Here is a 12,483-nt window from a genome sequence, read left to right on the forward strand (position 1 = left end):
ACAAATGAAATCATCATTGTCAAATTGTCAAAAGTATGATTTAAGTTTTGATAATTTTATAAAGTATTAGTTTATAAAACCAGTATTTAAGTGTATGGCCTTATAATCTGTCAGTTCATATAAAAATACAGTAGTGATGGGGTAAAGAGCAGAGGAGCAGTAGAAATGGGAATTGTAGAGCCCGGAGATGCAGAACTGCTGTGGGTCAATCATCCTTTTCAGTGAAAGGTTCACTTCTATGGAACACCATGCCTGTAGATTTAAAGTTGCAATTAGAACTCAGTTTTCTCTACAAAGCTGAAACAATGGCTGAAATCTTTACAGCAATGTGAACATTGAGTACTTTAGGCTTATTCAGGTTAAATGGGGTTTCTTTTTTTTTTGTATGTAGGATAATTTATATTTTATGTTTGTGACTGTGTATACAGTTACAAATGTGCTTAGATAAGTCAATATTCTATTGTTTGATTGTTTAGGTACAACATATAAACACCATAATCTTTTGTGTATTTGTTTTGTTCCTTATGATAATTTTGTTTTGTATTTTGGATGTTTTGATTTTATGTAATGGAAAGGCCACAATAATGTCTTCAAGTGATACTCGTTTGTGAGCTTTTCTCAGCAGATAGTTATATAATATTTCTTGAAATTAGCATTTTTTATTAATTGACCTCCTTGCATTAAATCTCTCTCTCTCTCTCTCTCTCTCTCTCTCTCTCTCTCTCTCTCTCTCTCTCTCTCTCTCTCTCTCTCTCTCTCTCTCTCTCTCTCTCCCTCTCCCTCTCCCTCTCCCTCTCTCTCTCTCTCTCTCTCTCTCTCTCTCTCAGATGCACGCTGTATGAAGTTCTACCACCCTGAAAGGGCAGATGGCGCTATAAACAGACTGTGTAAGGGAGACATGTGCATTTGTGCAGAAGGTATAATCACACACAAATAATAATATAAAGTGACCATATCCTGAACTTTTGTAGTATTTGATTTGGTTACCTTCAGTCTACTTGTAATTTTAAACATTGTTATGTTTTTTTTATTCTTGTATGTGAACGAGGAAACAAACAATTTATTTATGTGTGTTTTTGATTACAAGTGTGCATTAATAACTTCTCTGAACGCAGAAAGCTGCACTTTCCAGAAGAAAAACAAAGTCAAAGAAAGTGATCGTATGAATAAATCCTGTGAAGCTGGCATGGATTTTGGTAGGGTAATTCATTGTCATGACTGTTATACTTTCATACTTTCACTTTCCTACATGATCCGGTTGTTTTTCAGTGGAACTCAAAAGGATTTTTTTCCACGCTGCTCTTTTTATAGTAAACAACTGCATTAAAGGGTCAGTTCAGGCCAAAATTAAAATTCTGTCATTAATTACTCTCCATCATTTTGTTCCAAACCCATAAGACTTGTTCATCTTCGAAACCCAAATGGAAATATTTGTAATAAAGTCTGAGAGATTTCTGTCTATCCATTGACAGCTACGTGTAGCACATCAGCTCAAGAGGAAAATATGTATAATTAATTATAACAAATTACCTAGTTCTATCATTAAACATTAGCTGGCGCAGGCTAATAGATCTTTAACTAATTTGGTAGCAATCACATCAATTATCTACATAGCGCAGCTGATTGGTTGCTGTTGCATCTGTAGCCAATAAACTGTGGCTCAACATTTAAACAAATACCGGTTGTGTTGCTGTTACCAGTCTAGAGTCTGCTTTCAGGAACCTTCCACCCTCCCCAGCTCCACTTGTATAGATCTACTATGAGGGTTAATTCATGTATGTTACATGTGCAGCAGCAGCATTATGTCTTACATGCTCACAGGAATATCTGTGAGTGTATTGGCAGTAGAAAGTTTCGTAGCAGATCTATTCCGTCAAGACCAAATACATTAACATTGCCATATCCATTACCATGCCAATCTATTACCATACCAATCTCCCGAGAGTTATCCATGACAGAATTATACAAATATTTTGATTAGTTTTAGAACTGACTGTAGCAGAATTAATATTACAATTATTTAATCAGTTTGTCCATCGAACAGACAGCATAATCAGTTATCAATTCTGGGAAATAGATGATCTTCCTTGCTAAGAAATGATAACTTTTCCCTATTGTATACAGTACTAAGAGGGTAATATCATTTAGCAAAATTCTATAATTTGATTATTTGATACCAGGCAAGATAGGAATTTGAAGACATTAAAGCAGTGATACATAACGCAAGAGAAAAGACAGTATATAGTCTGGACAGTTTGATTGTGGGTAAAAATTTGGCGATGTCCGTATCTGTGTGCATTGCAAGTTTGTCTCTAGTCTCTGGGCCAAATGTCTGGTGATGGGGGATGCGGAGAGCTAGGGTCATTCAGGGGAGCAAGGGTGATAACGGCCTTTGAGGGGAACTTGTTTTGCCACTCTTTGGGGCCGGTGATTTAGTTTAAACAAAGGGGAAAGGGGGAATGCTTTTTATGATGAACACTTTGATCACGTCCATTCGTTACATACACAACTACTACCACTTTGTCGCTTCAAACAGTTCTTAAAAAGCAGTGTTGGGTAAGTTACTTTAAAAAAGTAATTAGTTATAGTTACTAGTTACTTCCCACAAAAAGTAATTGCATTAGTAACTGAATTACATCATTACAAAAGTAACTAATTACCAGGGAAAGTAACTATTGCGTTACTTAAAAAAAAAAAAAAAGTTTCTTGGATACCCCCAATATGAAATGTTAAATGAATGAAATGGACACTAAATAGAACATCTTATTATTATAAAACATTGTACACTAATCTACACTATTTTAATGTTGCTGTGGGACAATGTGAGACACCTATTAACTTAAATATTAAAATATTATCATTACTATAGTGGAACAACAAAACAGAATAGATGGTTTAGAACTTTTAATATTTATTGCGCAGACCACAACTGGCCAACAAATAAGTCTAAAAATAAATTATGCTTCTTAAGAAATGTACCAAAAATAAATGAATAGTAGTAAAAAATATACACATACACTAGTGCATAATTTAAAATGATAAAACTCACACACCTTTACAACTGGTAGACATACTGTATAGTTTGTAGGGTTTGTAACGACATGAGGGTAAGTAATGACAGAATATTTTGCAAAAAAAAGTTGGTACACTGTTGCTCACAAACCAGTTAACCAAAAAATATATGATGCATTCACTTTTCATAGTGATAATTTCTGTTAAGCTCCAAAAATAGCAAACTTTGTGAGCAACAGACTCAAATTTCACTTTTAAATCACTGTAAATATTCCCTTCAAGTGAGTTGTTAACTCAAGAACCATTGGAGCCAATTCATCCAGTCTGCGGTCTGATCACATGGAGTTTTTCTTTATCAAATGGGAAATATCTTAGAAAGAAAGTCAGAGGTCTGGAACAACATGACGTAAATGATGACAATGTGCCTATTTGAGTGAACTATTCATTTAACCCCAGTGTAAATTAATAATAAAAAAATGATTTCTGCCACCAAAATCCAATCTAATCAGTTATTATGCCAGTAAGAATATAACATGTATGTTTGACAGTTTATAAAGTCTCAGTGGTGGGGATGGATCTGGCACAGGACTCTGACATCTATCACTTGAAGGTGGACCAGGTGCTGAAAGAAGGTACGGTTCATTATTCTCTCCATGCTACTCCACAGATCATGAAATGCATATGAAATGTGTCTGATTCTTGTTAAATGCAGTTTTTCTCTCAGATACATATTCAGCATGAGGAATTTGAATTGCAGTGAAAGTGTGTCCTAAACACTGTTCTGTCCTGTAGGCACTGATGATGATGTTGAGGGGAGAGTCAGACCATTTTTGGGTCGTCCCAGTTGCAGAAAACACTTGGGATTCATAGAAGGCAAGTCGTACCTCATCATGGGCAAATCCGAAGACCTGCCAAGGCTCGGAGGAACGTAAGTGTCCACTCTGTGTCTGTAAATTACAGGATTTGCCTGAGCGTCTGCAGAATGTTGTTCATGGCTCAATGTTGGGACAGTTGTTTTTTGTCAAAATGCATTTTATATAACCTAGAATAGACTTGAACAAAGTAAGACTTAAATAAACTTGAATAAATAAAGACATACAATTATCTCTTTCCCCTCCATTCTTTAAGTTGGCTGTTCCCTCAAGCATTTTTTATCATTTTCACAAACATTTCATGCCCCCAGAATATTTTTTGATGAATGAATATCTGAACATGCAATATATATAAACAACATCAACAAAAAACCTCTGCCTTTAAACCAAAAGCCAATTTTATTCTAGCTGTATGCATTCTTTATCAACACTTGTGTGTTGGTAAGTTTAATAAAAAAAATTTAAAGTACAATTTCGAGCGAAAAGCTGAGAATCTCGGTTTTGTCAGATTGGATTCAGAACAATGATGAAAACACAGATGAGTAGATTGAGTCCATCAACACCCCTAAAGCTTCACAGTCGTTTCCTCTTTATGGGTCGACATTTCATTCGGTAACATAACCAAGTTTTGAATAATATGCTGTTTAATGTTGGTGATCACGTTATTTAACATATGATTACATATGATATCGCTTCTTCTCCTGTGTTTTGATCAGGAGATTGTCTACTCTGAAATATCTCGTCAGTGGCGGGGAAAGAGTAAAAAAAAAAAAAAGAAGACTTAAACCCATGTTCATCACAGGAGATTTGAATTCAAGTTATTTCGATTATTTTTGTGGGGTTTAAAGTAAAAAAATTATAGGTGGTATATACGGTATTACTCTTTCCCCCGTCACTGTTATATGGTAGGGGGCGCTATTATGCATCTGAAAGAGTACAGAATCTCCTGATCAAAACACAGGCGAAGAAGAAAGAAAAACAAGCAATAGAAGCCTTGCTCACGCACATGTAAGCTAACGTGATCATAAACATTGCATAGCATATAAATCAAAACTGCCTAACATTTCCGAATGAAATGTCGACCCAGTACAAGCTGTAGGACTGTGAAAGCATCAGGGGTGTTGATGATTATTAGGGGCATTAAGGGTCTGATTATAAGGCTGTAAAAAAAGAAATATTGACATAAGTGAACACTTATATTTATTTAAAGACAAAAAAGCTATTTTGTTTTAAAATGTATGACAAACTTCAGTATGACGTAAGCATTATGCAGGAAGCAATTACTTTTGACAAGAAAATCATAAACCTGAGAAGACTCCATTAGACACATATAACGTCTCGGTTACGTATGTAACCCTCGTTCCCCGAGTAGGGAACAGAGACGTTACGTCGGATGACGACGAATGGGGTTTCGCTTAGATAACCTATCACCTTCGAGTATAGAAAACGAGCCAATGGCAAAGAAATGCCATGGGTCTGCGGAATTTGCATAGCGTAACTCCGCCCCACCTCGTGGGTATATAAGGAAGTACGCCGGCAACATGTAGATATGTTTCTTCGCTGAGTCGTCGAGACTGAACTCCGGCGATCCCAGCGGTACAGCGGAAGTGACAGGGAGACGTAACCCTTTCGTGGTCACTCCGAGTTACATCGGATGACGACGAATGGGGTCCCCAGTCTAATCACGCCACCTCGGCTGTCTTCCAGTGCCCTGCGTAAGTCTGAGCTCCCTGTCGTGAGACTAGCACGGACGAAGGACTCCTACTTAACACAGGAATACCAAGGTACACTGGGAAGCATATCTCAGTGGAAATATGCAATAATGCCCAACCCGAAGGGGGGGACTTGGAATACACATATGACCCCGAGGGGCTGTATATGGAGTATCACTGGGGTGTCCAGCCGCAGGTGGAATGTTTCAACCCCAGGGGTGGCAAGGTGACTTGCCGAGGGAAAGACACATGCTCAGAGAGGCTTACAGTGGAAATACACATGTGGGGGTCGCCCAGAGGGGAAACCATGCACATGGAGGCACCTAGCCAAGCGCGAAAGCTGCCGGTGGCATAACTCTGGCGTTGACGTCGACAGTGCTGGAAGTACCTCAGGGCTTATAGGCTCACCTGAGGAAAATATCGCACGTATCCCGTCCGTGGAGAGGAATGGCGAGCAAGCGAAGACACCTGAGCAGAATCTAGTACCGGCTAGTTGAAGTGAGTACATGAGAAGAAACTGGCTCCACTCAGAGATTATAGAATCTCGCGAATGTGTTAGGTGTCGCCCAGCCTGCAGCTCTACAAATGTCTGTTAGCGAGGCACCATGCGCTAGAGCCCAAGAGGATGCCACACTCCGAGTGGAGTGGGCCGTCACACCAAGGGGGCATGGTCGACCTTGCTGCTGGTATGCCAAAGCAATGGCGTCCACTTTCCAGTGAGACAACCTTTGCTTGGAGAGAGCCTTTCCCTTCAGCTTCCCACCATAACAGACAAAGAGCTGGTCTGGGGTCCTGAAACACTGCGTTCTGTCTACGTAAGCACGGAGGGCGCGTACTGGACAGAGCAGTGCCAAGACTGGGTCTGCCTCCTCCAAGGGCAGCACCTGCAGGTTCACCACCTGGTCTCGAAAGGGTGTGGTGGGAACCTTGGGCACATATCCAGGCCAGGGTCTCAGGATCACGTTAGAGTTAGCCGGCCCGAATTCCAGGCACGCTTCGTCAACCGAAAATGCCTGCAGGTCCCCTACCCTCTTGATGGAGGCCAATGCAACCAGGAGCGCTGTCTTAATTGACAGGAACTTAAGCTCCACTAATTGCAGAGGCTCAACGGGAGCACTCTGCAGGGCAGTTAAAACCACTGAGAGGTCCCAAGAGGGTACGAGGGGAGGACGAGGAGGATTCAGTCTCCTCGCTCCCCTCAGGAACCTGATGATCAGGTCGTGCTTTCCCAGAGACTTACCATCAACTGCATCGTGATGTGCGGCAATGGCAGCAACATACACTTTCAGGGTGGAGGGAGCAGGCTTGTGCAAAATTCTGAATTTCAGAATTGGCCTCCATTCAATTCATGAATTGGAATTTGAATTGAATTTACTCCGCCCCACAGGACATTGAATTGGAATTGGAATGACAGGAAGTGGAATTAAATTCATGGCAATTCAAAGCAATTCCACACAGTCACACAACAGAAAGAATGTGTTGAGTCTCACATACATTCAGTGTTAGGAAGGTTACTTTGGAAATGTTATTGCTTACTGTTATTAGTTACCCATTATAAATGTGGTTTGGATTACTTTATTTGGATAACTTTATCAATGCAAAGCAATTTCGTTTTAAGTTGATTAGTAACTAATTGAATTAAACATTTTACCTCAGTAATACAACTAAATACAATTACATTAATTTTGTAATTTAATAACAGAAATTTCATTTCACGTAACTATTTACTCCTCAACCCTGCATACATTTTGTTCTAAAATAGATATTGATCAAATTCTTGAAATAAATTACCCCCTCAATGTTGTTTAATTAGTTTTGTTCCAATGTAATTTTCATTTCAGAGTAATCACACAAACACAAAGTTGTTGTAAATGCAGTTATCATTTATTCCAATGCAAAAAAATTACTGAGCAACACTGTTGCATCTAATTCTCAATAGCTCCTCAAATGTTTTTTCATTGAGTCTGCACTGTTCTGGTCTGAATATCTTTCCTGCAACACTAAAGATTCTCTCAACAGGTGCAGAGTGAAGTTGTAAGGGACTTCTGAAAAAGTCCAGTGTTGCCCATCAAATTGTGCTTTCAAACAAATGTCCACCTCAAATTATTTAGCAACCATTTTAAATACTTGTTGGTTAAAGTAAAGCATTCTGGGAAATGGAGTCATGTTCCATCATGTTCCACAAAATTACAATTACAATAAATCAAACTTAATTATTTGTTCTGTGTCTAGAGCTTTTAACATTCATTGCTGGGGGAAAACATATATTTTTAATGTAATCTGTACAAGTAGTTCAAACTAATATCATTTATAATGCAATCATATCTGACATACACTGTAAAGCTTCATTGTTAAACACTTCACTTAAAATATGTATATGAATTTCTTTGAATTCTTATTGAATTGCAATTCTGCTTCCTTTAATTCAAATTCAAATTGTAATTCTAGATCCTGTTTTTGACATCAATTCAAATTCAAGAATTGAATTGGAATTAAGGAGTCATTCTCAATTCAATTCTGAATTGTGCACAAGCCTGGGAGGGAGACAGCCTTCGCTCCAACCCTTCTTGCAGGAAGGAAAGCACAACACTGATCGGGCATTTCGTGGGTTCTTGATGTTTAGAAGAACACCAATTGGGTGTTGAGTAGGGTACTCAAACCTTTCCAGATCTTTGGCACCTCCGTGTGGCTCCTGGACGGGACAAGGGTGCCATAGGGTGCCCTGTCCCTGAGAAAGCAGGTCCTTCCTCAAAGGAATTGGACAGGGAGGTGCTGTCGCGAGGAGTACTTGTTCTGGGAACCAGGTCCGGTTGTGCCAATACGGGGCAACCAAAATAACCTGCTCCTCGTCCTCCCTGATCTTGCACAAGGTCTGCGCAAGAAGGCTCACTGGGGGAAACGCATACTTGCGTAGGCCCCGCGGCTAGCTGTGCGCCAGTGCATCCGTGCTGAGCGTGCCCTCGGTCAGGGAATAAAACAGGTCGCAATGGGACGAGTCGTGGGAGGCAAACCTGTGTGTCCCCGAACTGATCCCAAATCAGCTGAACCGTCTGGGGATGGAGTCTCCATTCTCCAGGGAGAGGCCGAAGCCGAGACAGCTGGTCGGCCGCACGGTTCAGGTCTCCCGGGATATAAATGGCTCGAAGCGACCTCAGATGCTTCTGACTCCGTATGAGGAGGTGGCGAGCAAGTTGCGACATACGGCGGGAGTGCAGACCACCTTCATGGTTGATGTACGCTACTGTCGCGGTATTGTCTGATCGGACTAGTACGTGCTGACCCCTGAGCAACACACAGAAGCGGTGCAGGGCGAGACGTACAGCCAGCAACTCGAGGCAATCGACATGCCAAAGGCGCTGGGGTCCTGTCCAGGAGCCCACGGCAGCATTTCCATTGCACATGGCACCCCAGCCCGTGGTGGAGGCATCTGTTGATACAACAACATGCCGGGAAACTCGTTCCAAGGGCACTCCGGCCCATAGAAAACTGAGGTTCGTCCATGGGGTGAAGGTCTGACGGCAGGCCGGAGTCACTGGGATTTTGAGCGTGCCGTGTTGCCATGCCCACCTCGGGACTCGATCGCGAAGCCAAAGCTGAAACGGTCTCATATGAAGCAATCCGAGCGGCGTTACTGCGGCTGCGGATGCCATATGCCCCAGGAGCCTCTGAAATTGTTTCAGTGGAACCGCACTCTTGCCCTCGAACTGACAAAGACAAGTCAGCATTGACTGCGCGCAAATGGTCGACCGAGTCGATCTCCATACCGAGAAAAGAGATCCTCTGCACGGGGCAGAGTTTGCTCTTCTTCCAGTTGACCCGAAGGCCCAGACGAGCTAGGTGTCGGAGCACTAGGTCCCTGTGTTCACAAACCTGGTCTCGAGAGTGAGCTAGGATCAGCCAGTCGTCGAGAGAGTTCAGGATGCGAACCCCCGTGTTCCCTTTCGTGAAGACGCGACGGAGACAGGGCTAGCCTGAATGGTAGAACCGTGTACTGGTATGCCCGCCCCTCGAAAGCAAACCGTAGAAACGGTCTGTGTCGAGGTAAAATGGAGACATGGAAGTAGGCGTCCTTCAGGTCGATCGCTGCAAACCAATCCTGCGGCCGCACGCACTGGAGGATGCGTTTGGCCGTGAGCGTCGAGGATTGGCTGTAACCCACCGGATTTCTTCAGTACAATGAAGTAGGGGCTGTAGAAGCCGGACTTCATTTCGGCTGGAGGGACAGTCTCGATCGCACCCTTAGCCAGTAGGGTGGCGACCTCCGCTCTCATGACAGGGGCATTGCCACCGACCATAGTGAAGCAGACTCCCCTGAAGTGGGGAGGAGACCGCGCGAACTGAATTGCGTAGCCAAGCCCGATGGTTCTCGCGACCCTGCGGGACAGTCTGGGAAGCTCTAGCCAGGCTCCCAGAAACTGCGCCAGCGGGGTCATTCGAACCACAGACGTACCATCGGTGGTGCAGCGAGGCGGAATGACCAGCCCAGGCGAGGGTGGCATAGCGGCCCTGTGCAGGGGCGCGGTCATTAGCCGCGTCCTGCCAGAGGAGGCCAGGGATCTGACTCGGGCAATGCTGGAACACCCGAGGGTGGCAGCACAGCCGAATCTTCACTTCCCGATTCCAGCCGAAGTACAGCCTCTCATGTGGATGAGGGGACTCTCGTTCGAATGAGCTCATTGAGTCTCGACCGTAGCGTGGAGATGGTCATGTTCCCACAGTGAGAACATGAGTCATCCACAAGCGCTGCTTTAGCGTGATCAATGCCCAAACACACAAAGCAGCGATTGTGCCCATCAGAATTGGAAACATTGCGACCGCAACCAGAAGTGCACGGGCGAGGCATCTTTGAAAAGACGTGCCGCGTGCAAGCTCTTTTTGTTAGAGGAAAACTCTGCGGATGCTGAAGCGACCAGGGAGAAACACACTAACTGGCAGATCACTGCACAGATCAGCAGGGTAATGTGCACTCGCTGGAAATCGCCGTCACACCAACATCAGAGAGTTGCTCGTCTCGAAGGGAAAGGAAGAGAAAGAGTAAACTCAGGATTTTGGCTTACAGGAGTGTAACAATAACGACTCGGGGTAAATGTGAATTAGCTCAAGAATATAGGGAATTTTGGAAATATTAATAATTATGACTCATGGTCATAATTCATAAGTCGCATGTACATTTATTTTATCAATTATCGAGATTACCTTGTTCTGTAACTGTCTGATCATTACAGTTAAGAAGGGGGTATCCCTTTTCAAACTCCAAGAAAGTTTTATCTTCTGGCCACGAATATCAAACTTTCTGAGTTTATGAATTAAAACTACTCAAGGTAGTCAATATCGAGCTTGTAGCTTAGATCTTTTTAGTTTCATTGACTTTTATAAGGTGGGTTTTCAAACACAGAGACAATTAAAAGTATAAATGGATTTATTAATAAAATGGCACACACTAGAGATTATATAAACTACAAATATAAACGTACGTAAAAATGCAAACCAACAAACAAACATTTTAAACGAACCAAAACATAGCGTGATCAGAATGAAATGAAATGAAAGAAAGAAAGATATAGAGAGAAGGGAAAAGCTAGTAATTATTACATACAGAAACCTAAGTTCACAAGACACCTGGAACAGCTTTTAGAGAGAGTACGTTACTTGCAAGATTCTGTGCTCTTTCGGGTGAGGCTGAGGCTGAGGCAGGAAGCGAGGATGGTGTCCTGTTTCTGCTGCGTCTTCCGGTGTCGCGGGAAGCTTGAAAGGCTCACTGTATGTAATGTTACCGGAAAATAAGGTTCATCTCCCGGGATGGGAGAGGTTTAAAGTCTTTGTTGCAAGGGACGCAGCTACGACTCGAACATGTGTTCGTCGATAGAGAAGGCCAGGGCCTCCTTCAGATGTTCCTTGGAGAAGCGCTGCGCCGGGGAGAAGAAGGTCCGAAGAGAGGATGAGTTGAGAGTTGAGAGAGAGAGAGGAAACTGAAGGTTTGGACTTTTATCAGTGTCCCATGTGCCGTCCCCTCCTTCGTGTAGGATGAATCAGCTGTCGAGATTTTCTTAGGCGGGAAAATCCCTTTGTTCGTTTGGAACGGTCTCCTGGCTCGAGTTACAGTGACGATTGACTTAAGCCTTTCGGTTCCAGAAATATGAAATGTGTAAACAATGTATATTACTGCATTCTGCTATTGGAATTCGATTCTGTTAGATTAAGAGAATTACAAAGACATCAAACGCATCACATGAAGGTTGTAGCAATGCGAAGTTACAGTGAGATATGCAGAATTATAGGCATTAGCAGTTCTATTAATGTTACAAATAGGACATATGCTTTCCTATGGTTTACACACACCTCTTAACACACAAATATATATATTTATTACATTTAAGAGTGACTTTATGGGTAAAAGTCCTTTTCTGTAGGGGCTTTCTGTTTCAAAGTCCAGAGTGTGTTTGTGTGTGTGTGTGTGTGTTGGAATGTTGCGACCCTGTTATCTCATGCATAGGGCTGGCTGAGCTTGGTGGTCAAATTTTATGACCTGCCAATGAGCTCGGTTACGGGATGCGATTCTACTGGGAGAACATTCTTCAAAAATACATTTCAGATCCAAACACTCGAAGATCATAACTATATGATCAAAACAACATTAATCACACATGCATACAGGAGGTTCAGATACAAGTCTGAGTTACATACATTAAAGGATGTTGGTGTGTGTGTGTGTATGTGTGTATCTGGAATGTCACGAGTCTATAAAAGTCACGGGGAGTCCATGCTGAAATGGGGGTTTTAGAGGGGATTCTCCAAAACAGGGTTCCCTTATGTGACTCAAATGTCCCTCGGGGGAGCCACAAAGATGCAATTTTGACCGTTCAAGCAGACTCAGAGGCGCCATGAAC

General features: G+C 42.4%; 1 protein-coding gene across 8 annotated transcripts in view; it reads left to right on the forward strand.

The window, feature by feature from the left end:
• Nucleotides 1-12,483, forward strand: part of LOC309493628 (complement C3-like) — a 528,795-nt gene that overhangs the window by 76,903 nt on the left and 439,409 nt on the right. Inside the window, exons 37-40 of one of the 8 annotated variants that reach the window (XM_082162773.1) lie at nt 828-917; nt 1,116-1,196; nt 3,561-3,644; nt 3,805-3,940. The exons of the other annotated variants lie outside the window; for them this stretch is intronic. Of the exons in view, the coding sequence (XP_082018899.1) occupies nt 828-917; nt 1,116-1,196; nt 3,561-3,644; nt 3,805-3,940 (391 nt within the window). The remainder of the gene's footprint in view (nt 1-827; nt 918-1,115; nt 1,197-3,560; nt 3,645-3,804; nt 3,941-12,483) is intronic. 8 annotated transcript variants of the gene reach the window in all.

The sequence above is a fragment of the Leuciscus leuciscus genome (genome assembly GCF_965113295.1).
Source record: "Leuciscus leuciscus genome assembly, chromosome: 3".
NCBI lineage: Eukaryota > Metazoa > Chordata > Actinopteri > Cypriniformes > Leuciscidae > Leuciscus > Leuciscus leuciscus.